This window comes from Physeter macrocephalus, chromosome 1 (genome assembly GCF_002837175.3).
Source record: "Physeter macrocephalus isolate SW-GA chromosome 1, ASM283717v5, whole genome shotgun sequence".
In the NCBI taxonomy this organism is placed as follows: Eukaryota; Metazoa; Chordata; class Mammalia; order Artiodactyla; family Physeteridae; genus Physeter; species Physeter macrocephalus.
Window position 1 is genome coordinate 118354407 of NC_041214.2, and position 14459 is coordinate 118368865.

At 36.8% G+C, this 14459-nt stretch overlaps 1 protein-coding gene across 5 annotated transcripts in view; it reads right to left on the reverse strand.

Annotated features, from left to right (window-relative positions):
- ARL13B (ARF like GTPase 13B) overlaps positions 1-14459 on the reverse strand; it is a 77535-nt gene that overhangs the window by 48852 nt on the left and 14224 nt on the right. For 3 of the 5 annotated variants that reach the window (XM_055086052.1, XM_007101622.4, XM_055086056.1), the window contains exons 2-3: positions 13101-13171; positions 5905-6154 (exon numbers count right to left, since the gene is read on the reverse strand). The exons of 1 other annotated variant lie outside the window; for it this stretch is intronic. In XM_055086052.1, the coding sequence (XP_054942027.1) occupies positions 5905-6154; positions 13101-13171 (321 nt within the window). The remainder of the gene's footprint in view (positions 1-5904; positions 6155-13100; positions 13172-14459) is intronic. One more of the 5 variants, XM_055086053.1, reaches the window with a different exon arrangement.

A 14459-nucleotide genomic window follows, 5' to 3' on the forward strand; every position in this document is an offset into this window, starting at 1 on the left:
AGAGTCCGCCTGCCGATGCAGGGGACACGGGTTCGTGCCCCGGTCCGGGAGGATCCCACATGCCGCGGAGCGGCTGGGCCCATGAGCCATGGCCGCTGGGCCTACGCGTCCGGAGCCTTTGCTCCGCAACGGGAGAGGCCACAGCAGTGAGAGGCCCGTGTACCGCAAAAAAAAAAAAAAAAAAAAAATCCTTATTTACAAGTGGAGACATAGAAGCTCGGGAAGATTAAGTAACCTACTCAAGGCCTGGCTGACTCCAAAGCCCATGCTTTCCCCTGCACCAGTAGATCTCAATTTCTGCTGTGCAGCAGAGAGATCTGGAGAACCTGTGAAAAAGACAGAGGCATCCTTGGCCCCACCCTAAAAAATACAGCAGGTCTGGTCTGATGCTGATACAGGTGATCTCTGGATAACATCTTGCCACCTAACAACACTGTCGACAGGTTTTTCTTTGTTATTTTGTTTTACAATAGAGCATATTGGGACAGGGGAGGGAAAGGATGGGAACCTCTACAGGCTCTTTGTGCATAAATTACCTAGGAAGTCAACCAGCTGAGAAGCTTTACTGTAAACTACAGCTGCTATTAGTGAAGCTGGATGCCATTACAGACAAAAGGAAGCCCTCAGTAAGGAAATATAGAGGTGAGTCAACAGTATAACTAAATAAAGTTGATGAAGATGACAGCTTGGTAAGTTTGCGCTGAAAGAAAAGAAATCTTAAGCCAATGGACCCTATAAATAAAGTGAGTAGGGGTTTCAGATGGTAAAAATAGTAAATTAAGGGACCCACCACTACAACTAAGGATCAAGTGATTAAGTGACATAGGTAGTCCATACTTCCATATTTCTGGGTTTCCAGAATTCTAAAAAGGACCCACGTCCTCCTATTTCTTATTGAAAGGTCTGACTTATGAAAGTACATTTGACTCAAATTCTAAAAACAGTATTAGGATAACCCATAACCTAATTAACTTCTCTTGGGCACTTATAAGAAAGAATATGACTCAAAGAAACTTGCAAACTAACAGTTTCCTGTAATACTGTCTACAAGAAAGGTGAGTCAAATAGGCATACAGAGGGTGGAGACAAAAGTTCGATATCAATAAAAAAAATTATCAATAATAAAACCTTGCTTATTATTTCTCCTAATATAAAAACTCACTGCCATGTTTTTTTTAACCTCTTTGGTCATGAAATCCTTTAGGAATTTGATGAGAGCTAGAATCTGCTCCCAAGAAAAATGCACATGCACTCAGAATTGTGTATGTGATTTCAGAGGGTCTTGGGAAGCCACCCATGGTGCAAAGATCTCCAGGTCAAACATTTTTTTACTGAAATGTTCATAACATCTAGCCAGATCATATATGAGATATTATGTTTTCTTCCCTGAGTGAAACTCCTGTACATTTTTGTTGTGAAGCATCTAATTTGTGAGGTCTGACCAAAAGTTAAGTTAGTTCATATAACTCCACAGAAGAGCAGACAGTATATAATGAGAAAGTGGCACCACTCCAAGAGTTCAAGTATGCTAACACAAGTAGAATTGTTATTATCCTGGGAGAAAGTTTTAGCCTGTGGATCTCCAGAGTTATTTCAGTTATAAGTATTAGGAGATTCAACCACAAAAAATGAAGGGTAATTTACAATCACTCTGAGGGCAACTTTCAAGACTGTACTAGAAAGAAGAGATGCAGAAAGAACATGCGCCTTCTTACATAACATTGGTGTAACCTTGGACTGTTGAAAATTTCAATAGGTTAAGATGTTTAAAATACCTCCTAGCTCAGCCCTTTCCACAAGTAATCAACAAATAGTTCCTTGTATTATTAATGGAAAATTTCTATGGTGGATGTTGAGCTTAAATTTTGCAATTACTACTGATTTCAGTGCTACTTATAACACTGCAAAAGTTGTTTACTTTTTCTCTTGGAAAGGTCTTCTTTATCTGTCAAGACTATCTAGTATTAGAGCTTTTAATAAATAATTAAATTACAAATGGTTAAAGCAAGGGTATGTATGTGGTGGGGGGAATGTGAGGGTAGGTAATATAATTCATACCTTAATTAATCAGAGTAGAGGTTTAAGTTAATATATAGTAGACATGAGAGAAAAAAGACTTTCTATTCTAGGTAAATAAACAACTCACCATGATAACAGAGTCAAATATTTGTATGGCATCCATTTTTACTTTCTTTAGAAGGAATACAAATCACTTTTACCTTTTTACCAAAATGGATTCTTGGCATAGACTATACTAAGGTCCACATTATAATACACAGCTGAATACAATCACAGAATTACTATATTTTACAGTTACTTTTATTAAAGAAGAGTCATTTAACCACTAAGTCCAAAGAAGTAAAGTGACTTGTCAGGGTCATAAACAAATATACAACTTTTAGAATCCAGGTTTCAGATTCTCTGTCTTCTCTCTAAATCCATGTTTTTCACCTTTTCACCACTTATTTCAGAGATTTTGACTGGAATATTATGCTGATTAAGCAGTAAATACTAGAGAACTGCCAAACAGAAATTCTGAGCTAATAAAACACCGAATCCTAGTGATCTATGACTCTGACCTTTCAAGAGAACCCTCACGTCTGTGACATAAAGGGAAATGTGATTGAGGCTTCATTTGCAATGACACATGCTGTCAGACTACTGTGCAGAATCAGGTCAGGCAGAGCTAGAGTGTCCAGGACATGCTATCGTGGTCATCTACTCTGCTTCCCATAGCATGAATGAATCCTGCTCTACCAATTTGTAATTTCATGATTACAGACAAGATAATAATTCTTCAGGTTTCTTTCCTTCTGTTGAATGACTGAATCTTCTCAGAGCTCTGTTGCTGTTCTCTGTTTGCTCATTATTAGAGGGTGGGAAGAGAAAATTATCAAGGGGTTGAAGTGAGTTCTGAGAGGCTCTGTAGGTCCTAAATCAACTAGTTTAGGCTCAGACAGACAAGTGGTGATCGGAAGAAATTAGATGCCATTATAGGATTTTGCAGATGAGAGGTCCAGATGTCCATGGGCAGGAAGGAAGCAGCTATGTGCCACAAGGAGCACTGTAGCCAGACTCCTAATTCAGGTAGCCTCCCCTACATCTCCACACCCACTAGCCCCTAGCACTCAGCTTACTAGGGCTCTACTGGACGCCCCACCCACTTACTATCCAACGGACTTTTCAATGCCATACCTATTATGTGCTAGGGTTACATCAGTTAAAACACAGACTTTCCTATCTGTGTGGAGCTATGGAGGCAACTTGAAGGACTTTGAGCAGAGGAAAAGTAAAATGATCAAATTTGCATTTAAAACTGAGCTCTTAAGTACTTTATCTATTCTTGCATTGTTTCACTTATTAAAGCATGTACCAATTTTGTAATTTGAAAAATATCAAATAAAGAAAAGGGCTCCTGCTAGCAATGTAGAGGAGAGCTTAGAGAATAGGCAAGACTGCTACCAGGGAGACTGGTTAGGAGAGTAATCAGTAACACAAGGGAGAAGTGAAGAAAGGCTGAAAGGAGGTAACATTAAAGGGAATAGAGAGGAGTAAAGAGACTCAAACAATATTAAGATAGTAACATCAATAAGACAAATTAATTGTAGGTCAGAGAGGAAAAAGGTAAACAGGAGAACTTCCAAATATGGGACTTGCGTGGATATTCAAGATGGATTTATAAACAGAAAAAAGGGTGGGATAGAAAATTTTATGTATTATATGAACACTGCATACATTACATGTCTTACAAAAATATGCACAGGAAACTCATCAATATGATAGCAGTGGTTGGCTCTGCATGATAGGTCAATCATTTTTTTTTTTAACCTCATTCTTTCCTACATCTTCTAAATTTTTTAAGAATATGTACTTTTGGGGATCCCTGGCAGTCCAGTGCTTGGGACCCTGCGCTCCCAATGCAGGGGGCGTGAGTTCGATCTCTGGTTGGGGAACTAGGATCCTACATGCCGGGCAGTGTGGCCAAAAAAAAAAAAAGAGAGAATATTTACTTTTTAGTAAATTTTGTATACTTTTGAAGTACACACATCTCAAAAAGTTTACCTTTATTATTAAAAATTCTATGGTTGTAAAACTCCTTTGAGAAAAACTCATCAAATGGCAAACCATTCCGTATTTCATAAACATATTATTGATCCATAATTAATTCTCATGTCTTTGTGAGATTGCACTATGAAATTATAATGGTGAGCAATCATCCTAGTTGTGAGTTGTTGTTTTTTTTTCCAATTCTGGAAATTCACTAGCTGAGAGAGGTGACAGAACTGAAAGCAGATATCTTGCTGACATTGGATTATTCAGTAAACACTGCAGACACAAACTGCATGCCTCTGCCTCAGGGCTTTGCCACATACATCTATCTGCATGACTGACTCTCTCACCTCCAGTGTCATGTTCTCAATATGACCTAGTATGATTATCCTAACTTTAAGAGTAACATGACCCTGTCACCACCACCACCATAGGATTCCTGATCTTCTTTTACCTGCTTTGTTTTCAATAGACTTATCACCTAGTGTACAATTTATTTATTACATTTATTGTGTGTCTCACCCCCTAGAATGTAAGCTCCTGAGATCATACATGGAGTTTTATTGTTTTTGTTCCCAAAGGTATCCCTATCACCAGAACAATGTCTAGCACATAGTGGATGTTCAATAAATATTTGCTGAATTAGTACATGGATGAATGAATAAATGCATGAGAGAATACATGAATAAAAGAATAAATTAAATAACTATTGGGTTAAAAAAAGCACACTCAATTATTTTACAAATGAACATCAGTCATTAATACTTTTTACTGTAGAAGTCACTAGTTCTCTGCTTAAACATTTGTAGAGACTAATTTAGTCTATGGGTTCAACAAAGTTTACTCTTTGTATACATATCTATTAAAGTCTATTTCATATTCAATAAAGGTGAGAATTAATTATATATATATCAAATAACTTCTTTAATTAGTTAAATGTATAAAAATTAAACAGTATAAGCTTAACAATAAATGATACAATAAAGTTTTACTTTTTGTAATCAGAGCTTCCAAACTGCCTCATTTAAAAATGTACATTTATTACTGAGGACCACTGAGGAACTCTGTCTTACAATTTCTCAGTTAACCATGTGATAGGTTGCTTGGGGTTTTTTTTAATCGTTAGTAATGAAACACAAGAACGAGGGAAAAGGGACAAGAAGGCAAAACACGCATTCCGCTTACTCCAATTTTAAGAGCAATTTAAACTACTTTCACTTTACTATGTCTCAAAGTTATAGCACCATCTGGTGTTTACTATGCAGAAATGCTATGAGGGCAGGTGCAAAAGTCCTTTGTCACTTAATTTTTAAAAAATGTTTAGGCAGCTGGACAAAATGATGCTAAGCATACAACTAAGTTGATAATGGCACAGATCACATGTTCAGTTCAGAAATATAGTAGTAAAAACTGAAAAATCAACATGGCATTAGAAGAATAAGCCATCTAAGTAACTTTCAAACAAGAATACTCTTCAAGAAAAAAAGGACAGAGGCAAAACATAAATAAGTTATTAAAAGAGGAAAATAAATTGAAAAACATTTTAGAACCTTGTTAATAGACCATTTGCAAAATCTGACAAAAGTAAATGATCAAATAAAACAAAGAGTTTACATTTGAAAACCCAGGAGATCTAATTATAAGATTTCTTCATTATATAGCCTCTGCCCTTAACCTCTACAGATAGCATTATAATAAGGCCTTGGTATATTAACAACTCCCAGTAAATTACATACATTTTATCATACGAGGGTGTGACAATTTAGCTTATTCAGTATTTTGTAACTTAGGTAAATTTCTTTAATGACTTAATGCTGCTGTCTCTACGTTTACAATGACACCAACATTACTTACACCAATATAGGCTTTCCCGATATCCTAGGATGTCTTATCACTTCTGACATTGTCTCTTTTGTCTCTTCCATTCTCTCTTCATCACTCGAATCCACAACAAATATTACCCCATAAGATTCAGCATAGTAATTCTTCCAGATTCCCCGAATTCTTTTTCCACCTCCCAAGTCAAAGATGGTGACTTCAAACTTTCCTTGTCTAAGGTCAATTTTGGAAAATCCAACAGTAGGTGCTACATCTTCAGGATACTCTGTTTCAAATGATATAAAAGAAAGAGTCTTTAGACTTTAAATTAATAACACTAATTTAACTTCACAACTTAAATGACATAAATGTGTTATTCATCATACTTTAGTACTAAATAGAATGTTTATTATTTGCTTACACAATAAGCATGACATCTAAGCACATTGGTTTGGGGGGAAGGTGTAGATACTATAAAATATCCAACTAGAATTTACACTCCTTGCAGATAGGAATTTCTGTCTGTTTTTTTGTTTGCTTGTTTGTTTTTACTGATATAACCCCAGTTCCTAAACTAATGCCCACCATATAACAGGTACTTAATAAGGATCTGTAGAATAAATAAACAAATGAACTCTTGCCTTTAAGGCCACTGACTCCCCAACTTACAAACAATAAAAATTTCAACCTACAACACCACAGCCATCCCCAAGGACCATTACAACCTCTGTGGAGTTATAAAGAAAAACTAAACACTTAGAGAATAGTCTAGAACAACCAAATAATGGGAGAAGCTATGAAGAGTATAGGACCTTTCTTTTTTAATTAACTGAATGAAAGCTATAATTGGAATAAAGAGACTTTTAAGGACAGCTTGCAAATACAAAGAGTAGATTTTATTTTATTCTACAGGAATAGAATACAGGATTTTCTCATAAATTTAAAATTGAATTTCTTTGGACTTCTGCATATGACAGCAGAAAGAAGAAGGCACAGGAAGAATACAATTATAACTGCCAAAGAGTGGTAATGACAGTAAGAAATTAAAAAGATCACTAAGGTTCAAGACTTGAACTAGGAGCTAGGACCTAGGCCTTAAAGCTAGGTAGGATTTAGACAGTCAGATGAGTGACCAAAGTGGTAAAAATGGTAAAAGCAAGATGCACGAACAAGTTGAACATTGTAGTTGGAGCAAACCCTTAAGCCTGAATGCACACTGAAGAGGGTTCTGAAGATAGAGAATTGGGAGCCACGGAAGGTATTTTAGCAGACCAATAACATAATTAAGGTGACTAAAGTAGTCTTCCTTGAGATTCATCTTTGTAAAAGTCTCTAGAACGGACTGAGTATGAGAGTGATAGCCACTTTTTGGAGAGGTATGAAAATAAAAATAGAAGAATGGCAAGAGAGAACTCATGAAAGATTAACAGAACCAAGTGACTCAGTGGTTACAGAGAAGAGTTCAAACTTCATGTCTGTCTCTTCCATTCTCTCTTTATCGCTGGAATTCACAACAAATATTACTCCACTGAACTTTGTTTACAGCTGCACGGTCAATACAGTGGCCACCAAACTACATGAGGCTTTTAAAACTTAAATCAATTAAATTTAAATAAAATAAAAAATTCAGCTCCTCATTTGTTCAAGCTGTATTTCAAGTGCTCAAAAGTCACATGTGGCTGGTGGCCCACCCTACTGGACAGAGCCAATATAGAACATGTCCATCATTGCAAATAGCTCTACTGAACAACACTGGTTTAGAGGGTCTTATCATTCCCACATTCAACAAAACATTTGCTATTACAAAGATAAATTTGAGAGGCATTTGCTGTTAGTCTTAGGTGTGACTGAGAAACAGACTTGCAATGTACCATTCCCTTTCAGCAAGCATCTTAATGCAGTTTACACAGCTCCCTATAAAGTTAATAGACATCACAAGTCACATTTTTAAAAGACCTGCCTTACCTAGAAGGAGAAAAAGGCAAGTTTAGAAGCAATATAAGCAGCCACGTTTTCCAAAAACAGAATTAAACTAGACATTTAAAAGCCACCAAACTACATGAGGCTTTTAAAACTTAAATCAATTAAATTTAAATAAAATAAAAAATTCAGCTCCTCATTTGTTCAAGCTGTATTTCAAGTGCTCAAAAGTCACATGTGGCTGGTGGCCCACCCTACTGGACAGAGCCAATATAGAACATGTCCATCATTGCAAATAGCTCTACTGAACAACACTGGTTTAGAGGGTCTTATCATTCCCACATTCAACAAAACATTTGCTATTACAAAGATAAATTTGAGAGGCATTTGCTGTTAGTCTTAGGTGTGACTGAGAAACAGACTTGCAATGTACCATTCCCTTTCAGCAAGCATCTTAATGCAGTTTACACAGCTCCCTATAAAGTTAATAGACATCACAAGTCACATTTTTAAAAGACCTGCCTTACCTAGAAGGAGAAAAAGGCAAGTTTAGAAGCAATATAAGCAGCCACGTTTTCCAAAAACAGAATTAAACTAGACATTTAAAAATGTGGATCTAGTCCAGGCCAGAACTGGCTTCACAGTTAAAACAGGCAGCTGTCTTTGAGTATGATTTGAAAGGTACCCCCAGGAAATTATCAGTGAAAATAAATCAACTGTCCTGAGGAAGGGATAAGGGAAATAACACATACAGAATAGCTACTCAGTACCAGGACTTTGTTAGGCATTAGAATGCAAAGGAATAAAAAAGGGTTGCTGTCCTCAAAGAATATCCAGTACAATTCAGAGAGAACTGTGTTATTCCCATTAATGGGAATAACACAAGAACCTATACGTTCTACAAACAAGTCTGGAGAGCACAGTGTGAAGGTATTATGAACTGCACTTTTATGTCCCTGCCAAAACTCATCTGTTGAAACCCTAATCCCCAATGTGATGGTATCTGGAGGTAGGGCCTTTGGGAGGTAATTAGGTTTAGGTGAGGTCACAAGGATGGAGCCCCCATGATGGAATTAGTGCCCTTATAAGAAGAGACATAAGAGAGCTTGTTTCCTCTCTCTCTTTCCACCACATGAGGATACAAGTGAGAAGATGGCTGTCTGTAAACCAAGAAGAGGGCCCTCACTAAGTACCTGACCATACTGGCACCCTGACTGCAGTCTTCTAGCCTCCAGAACTGTGAGAAATACCTGTTGTTTAAGCCACTAAGTCTATGGTATTCTGTTATAGCAGCCCAAACTAAGATGGAGGGCATTCAAGAGAAAAAGGATAAAGAGGAGCTAGAGGTGAGTCATGGCCTAGAAAGGTTTCAGAGAGGAAATGAAATAGGAGTAAAGTCTTAAAAGACAAAAAAATTATAACAAAGAAGGGAGAATAAAATTCGAAGCAGGGGAACAATGTAAGCACAGATAAAATGATGGCACTATTCCCAGGAAACCAATTCATATTAAGTAATTTTTTCAAGGTTACATGGTAGACAGAGCCAGGACTCAAATTCAGGTATTCAGGACTTTAAAAGCCTGTTTCTTTTGATACATGGAACACCCTCCCCAATTTCTCTATTCTTTCCTCTGGTTCCTACTCATGATTCTGTGTTTCAAGACTCAAGACTAAATGTTCAGGTTACAACCTTTTCTGTAAATCCTTCTCTGATGATTCCTTCCTACTTTCAGTATCACCTACACCATCTATTGTAATATTCTGTGTTCTTGCTGCTCTCCATAATAGCCTATACCTTCCCAATAGCTGGGAACTATCTTTGTATACTTAGCACTCAGTACAAAGCATATAATTGCTCAATACTACAACACCAGACTGACAGGACAGGTGAAGCTGCTGTCGTTATGTCCATTCTTCCATATATTTATCCATCCATCCATGCTTGTAATCATTTATTGAGGGCCTGTTATAAATCAGGCATCATACAAGAACCAGGGGTACAAAGACATATGGTCCCTAATCCTGAGGATTTCAGTAAAGCATATGTGTTAAGACAATGCCTAGAAAGTTCAAGATAAAATGAAAATATATAATCAATAACTATTTATTGAGCTTATGTTATATGCTAAGTACTATGCAAGGTCCTAGATATACAAAGATTAATAAAATTTATTAATATTTTCTGATCTTATAGAGCACTTATATAGAGGGAAAAAGAGGAAATATATACATAAACAAATAACTACAATATAATAAAGATGTGTTAATGTCAAAAATGCTAGGGACCAATTTACACAAAGAATTTTCCCACCCAAAATAACAACAGTTCCTTAGAACTATTAGGAAATAATACTGGAAAGTCAGAGAATCCTGGATTTTTTAGCTGAGCACATGGCTGTTCAGGATAAAGAATGCAATCCCCAGTCTCTATGGCAGCTAGGGGTGGCCACGAGAACAGGTTCTAGATAATGTGCTTGTGGTATACTGTTAAATGTTTAACTGGCTTTGGAGGCTGTGGAACTCTGATAGGTAGTGTTTGACAACTGTCTTGGTGTAAATACTCCTGCTATGGACTATTTCAAATTACCAATATGAGGCACCTGAACATAGAGTTTGGAGGAGAGGTGCCTAACTGGCTCTTGTTGACTAATATGAGGCAATAAGAGCAAGTAGCAACCAGCTCTGGAACACCACGGGTTCTAGCTAATGGCCTGTGAACTGCAGTGATGTGGTGGCTTCTGGTTCACATACTTTAAAAAAAGAGAAGGACAGCCTCCATTTGTCCTTTACTTCTTCCTTCCAGCTGAAATGCACATGTAGTAGTGAGACACCTTGGACCAGGTAGGCAAGGGAGAACACTAGGAATGGCAAAGCAAATAGGAAAAGGAACTTGAGTCTCTAATACCATAGAGCTGCTATGCCAGCCCTAGACTACTTTTCCCTGTGCCATAATATGAGAGAGAAATAAACTTCTGTTTTATTAAACCACTGTTATTTTAGGCTTATTTGTTAGCACAATCGAACCTATATCCTATTAATGCAATCACTTTGACAGCCATGAAGAAGAGAAGCTGATTGAAGGAAGTGAACCTCAAGATAGGGAAAGTACTCTTAGATTAGGAAGCTATAATAAAATTATAGATGAAACACTAAACCCAGTTGAAGGAAGTGAACCTCAAGATAGGGAAAGTACTCTTAGATTAGGAAGCTATTATAAAATTATAGATGAAACACTAAACCCAGGGTTTGGACGCAGACAACGGCAATACAGTAGGAGAGGAAGATTATCTCAAAAGAAAGGAGGAAATATACAATAAAAAATTTAAAAAAAAATTTTAATAAAAAACAAAACAGAAAAGAGCCAGAAATTAGCTAAGAGAAGCCATGGGAGAAATGTTTGAGGAAGACTGCCTACTAAGGCATGGCCTGAACTGGGACACCAAAATAAGTAAAACTGCCCTTGGGGAATTTATAGTCTGGAGAGGTAGAGTAATACATAAAAAGAGGGGCAATTAAGTAGCGATACAAGTAGATACAGATAAGAGTAGACAAAAACAGAGGATGTAGTCGATTGTACTGATGGTGGTGGTAAGGGGTGAGGGCAGCAGGAGATCAGAAGAGACTTCATAAAGAAGGAGACTATACGACAAACAAGCATCTTTAGAGATAAGCAGATAATCTGTCTTTAAGGATAAATTGATATTCCCTTTAATAAGGCAAGTGAGAACAGCATAAACAAAATCACAAAGGTATCAAAAGGCTCAATTTGAAAAACTTCAAGTCGTTCTATATAACTGGAATCTTTAAAAAGGAAAAATGGTAAGAAATCAGTCACTGGAGTAGGCTGAAGAGTAAATACGAAATGAAAAACAAAAACAGAGCCAGAGGGGAGCTCAAAGTTGAAGGCAGCTTTGACTTTTTGTTCATGATGTGACACCTTGAACATTTTCTAAACTCAGAAAAAGAAGCTAATGGAGGTGGGATTCAGAAGAAAAAGGCCTGATGGAAAGAGGATGTTCTAAGTACACGCAAATAATTAGACAGTCTGATTAGCACATTCCTGGATCCTGCTCCCTTGAACATAAGGCTTTGAAGGAATGAAAGAGAAAACGTTTAGATAAGGTTTCATGGCCTGCAGGCGAAATCTGGCTGGCCACCTGTTTTTACATGGCCCTCAAGCTAAGAATATGTTTTACATTTTAAAATAATTTCCAAAAAAAACCCAAGGATAATGTTTCATAACACATCAAATTTTAGGGTCTATAAATAAAGTTTCATTGGAAAATGGCCATGCTCATTTGTTTACATATTTTCTATGGCTACTTCTGCACTACTATGTCAGAGCTGTGTAGCTGGGAAAGGGACCATATGACTCTCAAAGTCTAAAATATTTACTATATGGATCTTTACAGAAGAAGTTTGCAAACCCCTGGTTTAGATGGTGACAGTGAGTGCTTTGCAAGGATATAACCTAGGTGACAGCATGAGGGGTACAAAAAGGCTTTAGAAGACTCCTCAAACAATGATATATAGTTTGCATCTAATTGGGGGGTGACAAAATGTTTTTCTCCAACAGCAAGTTTTGCGAGGTGTCAATTTTCTTTCATGAATTTCCATAAATAAAAGCTCCCTATCTGTCATGCATGATATCTAGTTGCAAAATCCATTTTCAGGAACAAATATATGTTAGGTTTTCTCCCAATTCATACCCTCAAGATGCCTGGCTCATGTCGTGCTACATCTTCTGGGTACACAACAAACTCACTAGTATAGTACCTCTATATTGTAATTACAAAGCATTAAATTAAGACTAAATAAATACATCCAATGAGATGTAATATAAATGACATAAAACCCTTTAATGTATCTTTAATGTAACTGTAAAAATTACACAACATGTTGAAAAAAAAATTTAGAGATGCAAAGAGAACTGTGCTGGCTAACTGTATTTCTACCTCCCTTTCATTTAGCTGTAGCCCTGTGACTAAATTCTGGCCAAGAAAATGTAAGTAGAAGATAGGGATCCTTAAAGGCAGGGGCATGTCCTTTTTTTACTTTTTCCTTCCTACTGGCTAGAAGACAGCTGCGATACCTGTTAGCTAATCAAAAACCTCGAGGAGCCTCTGCATTCATTCAAATCTGAAACACAACAGGCTGGTACTATTAAGCCAGAGTCTATTCACCACATTAGCCTCAAGTATACTAAGAATATAAAGTAGTAGAGTGCACAGTATATGTACCCAATGAATATGTAATAAAGCAATTTAAATAACTAAATCAGAGTAATTTAATAATAAATTTTTTCAGCTTACCTCCTTGGATTCCCTTTGCTGTTGCCGTTTTACCAGCATTATCAAGTCCCACCATCACAAGAGTCACCTTTCTTAAAACAATAAAAATTTAAAAATCACTTTGAGTCAATTAAGTATTGGGGTAAAAATAAAAGCAAATTCATTCATCCAAGCAACACTTAAGGAGCATCTATATGTACAAGACAATCTGCTGGATGCTAGGGGGTACAATGATGAATAAAGTATATATTCAAAAAGCAAAATTCTTGAAAAATACCTGTAAAGTGTCATCCTTTTGTTCTCTGAGCAAAATAAAAAGGGAAACTGTACAGTAGATAACCTGAAGCATAAAGAAATAAGGGAAAGAAGAGAGAAAGCAAGGGAGGGAGATGGATCCTAGCACGAGTTATCTATCATGTCTAAAGACTCAATTTTCTAGTTAACTGAAGTCTAAGGATTAGCACAAATTTGTTTTTTCTTGTGAAATTACATAAGAATGATTGTTAAGTTCTTGACACTACTAGTATGCTCAACTGTTTTTATATATGCAGCACCTTACCAAGTATACATCTTAAACATAGTATAGTAACATGATTATTAACCTAAGCGCTGACATATTTTGAGAGGGTTCCTAAATTATAAAGCTTAAAATGTTTCTGATGATATAGCTAAACTTCACAGAGTTAGAAAAAAAGTACAATCCAGTTCAATTTTACTATTGAAGAAACATAAGTCCAGAGTCATAAGAAAATGAATTGGTTACAGTCAGAACCAGAACCTAATTCACCTAACTCCTAGGGACTTCTCAAACCTGGGGCAGGTTATAAAGGAACAAACCTACTATACTGGTCCTATTATCTCAGCGATTCACTCCACCACTAAAGCTCATTTCTGTTCCAGGCTTAACTACTGCTTAGTATAAATGGTGAGACCATCTATTAACACCATTTTGGGAATATAGAGAGAAAGCCACAGCATAACTGGGCCACATTCCCATGGGGTAGAGTCAGGGTTTCTGCCAAGTACAGTCATTCTTCACTGGCAATCATTCCAAGAAGGGTTAAAAAACAGAACTTAGATGGCAAGAAAGGGTGTTGTTTCATCTGTCTAGGCCTGGCTCTCTTGTATCTGGACTTCTTTATTAAACAAATAGTTACTGACCATCTTCTGTATACCATACACCAGTGTTCTAGGTACCTGAAATACACTTGTTTATTTAAATAACCACAACAACAATGAAAAACAAAAACTGATAGAGAAACCCTTCCCTTATTAAACTTACATTTTAGTTACAGGAGACAAACAATATAATAAATATAAGAAATAAGTAGGGCTTCCCTGGTGGCGCAGTGGTTGAGAGTCCGCCTGCCGATGCAGGGG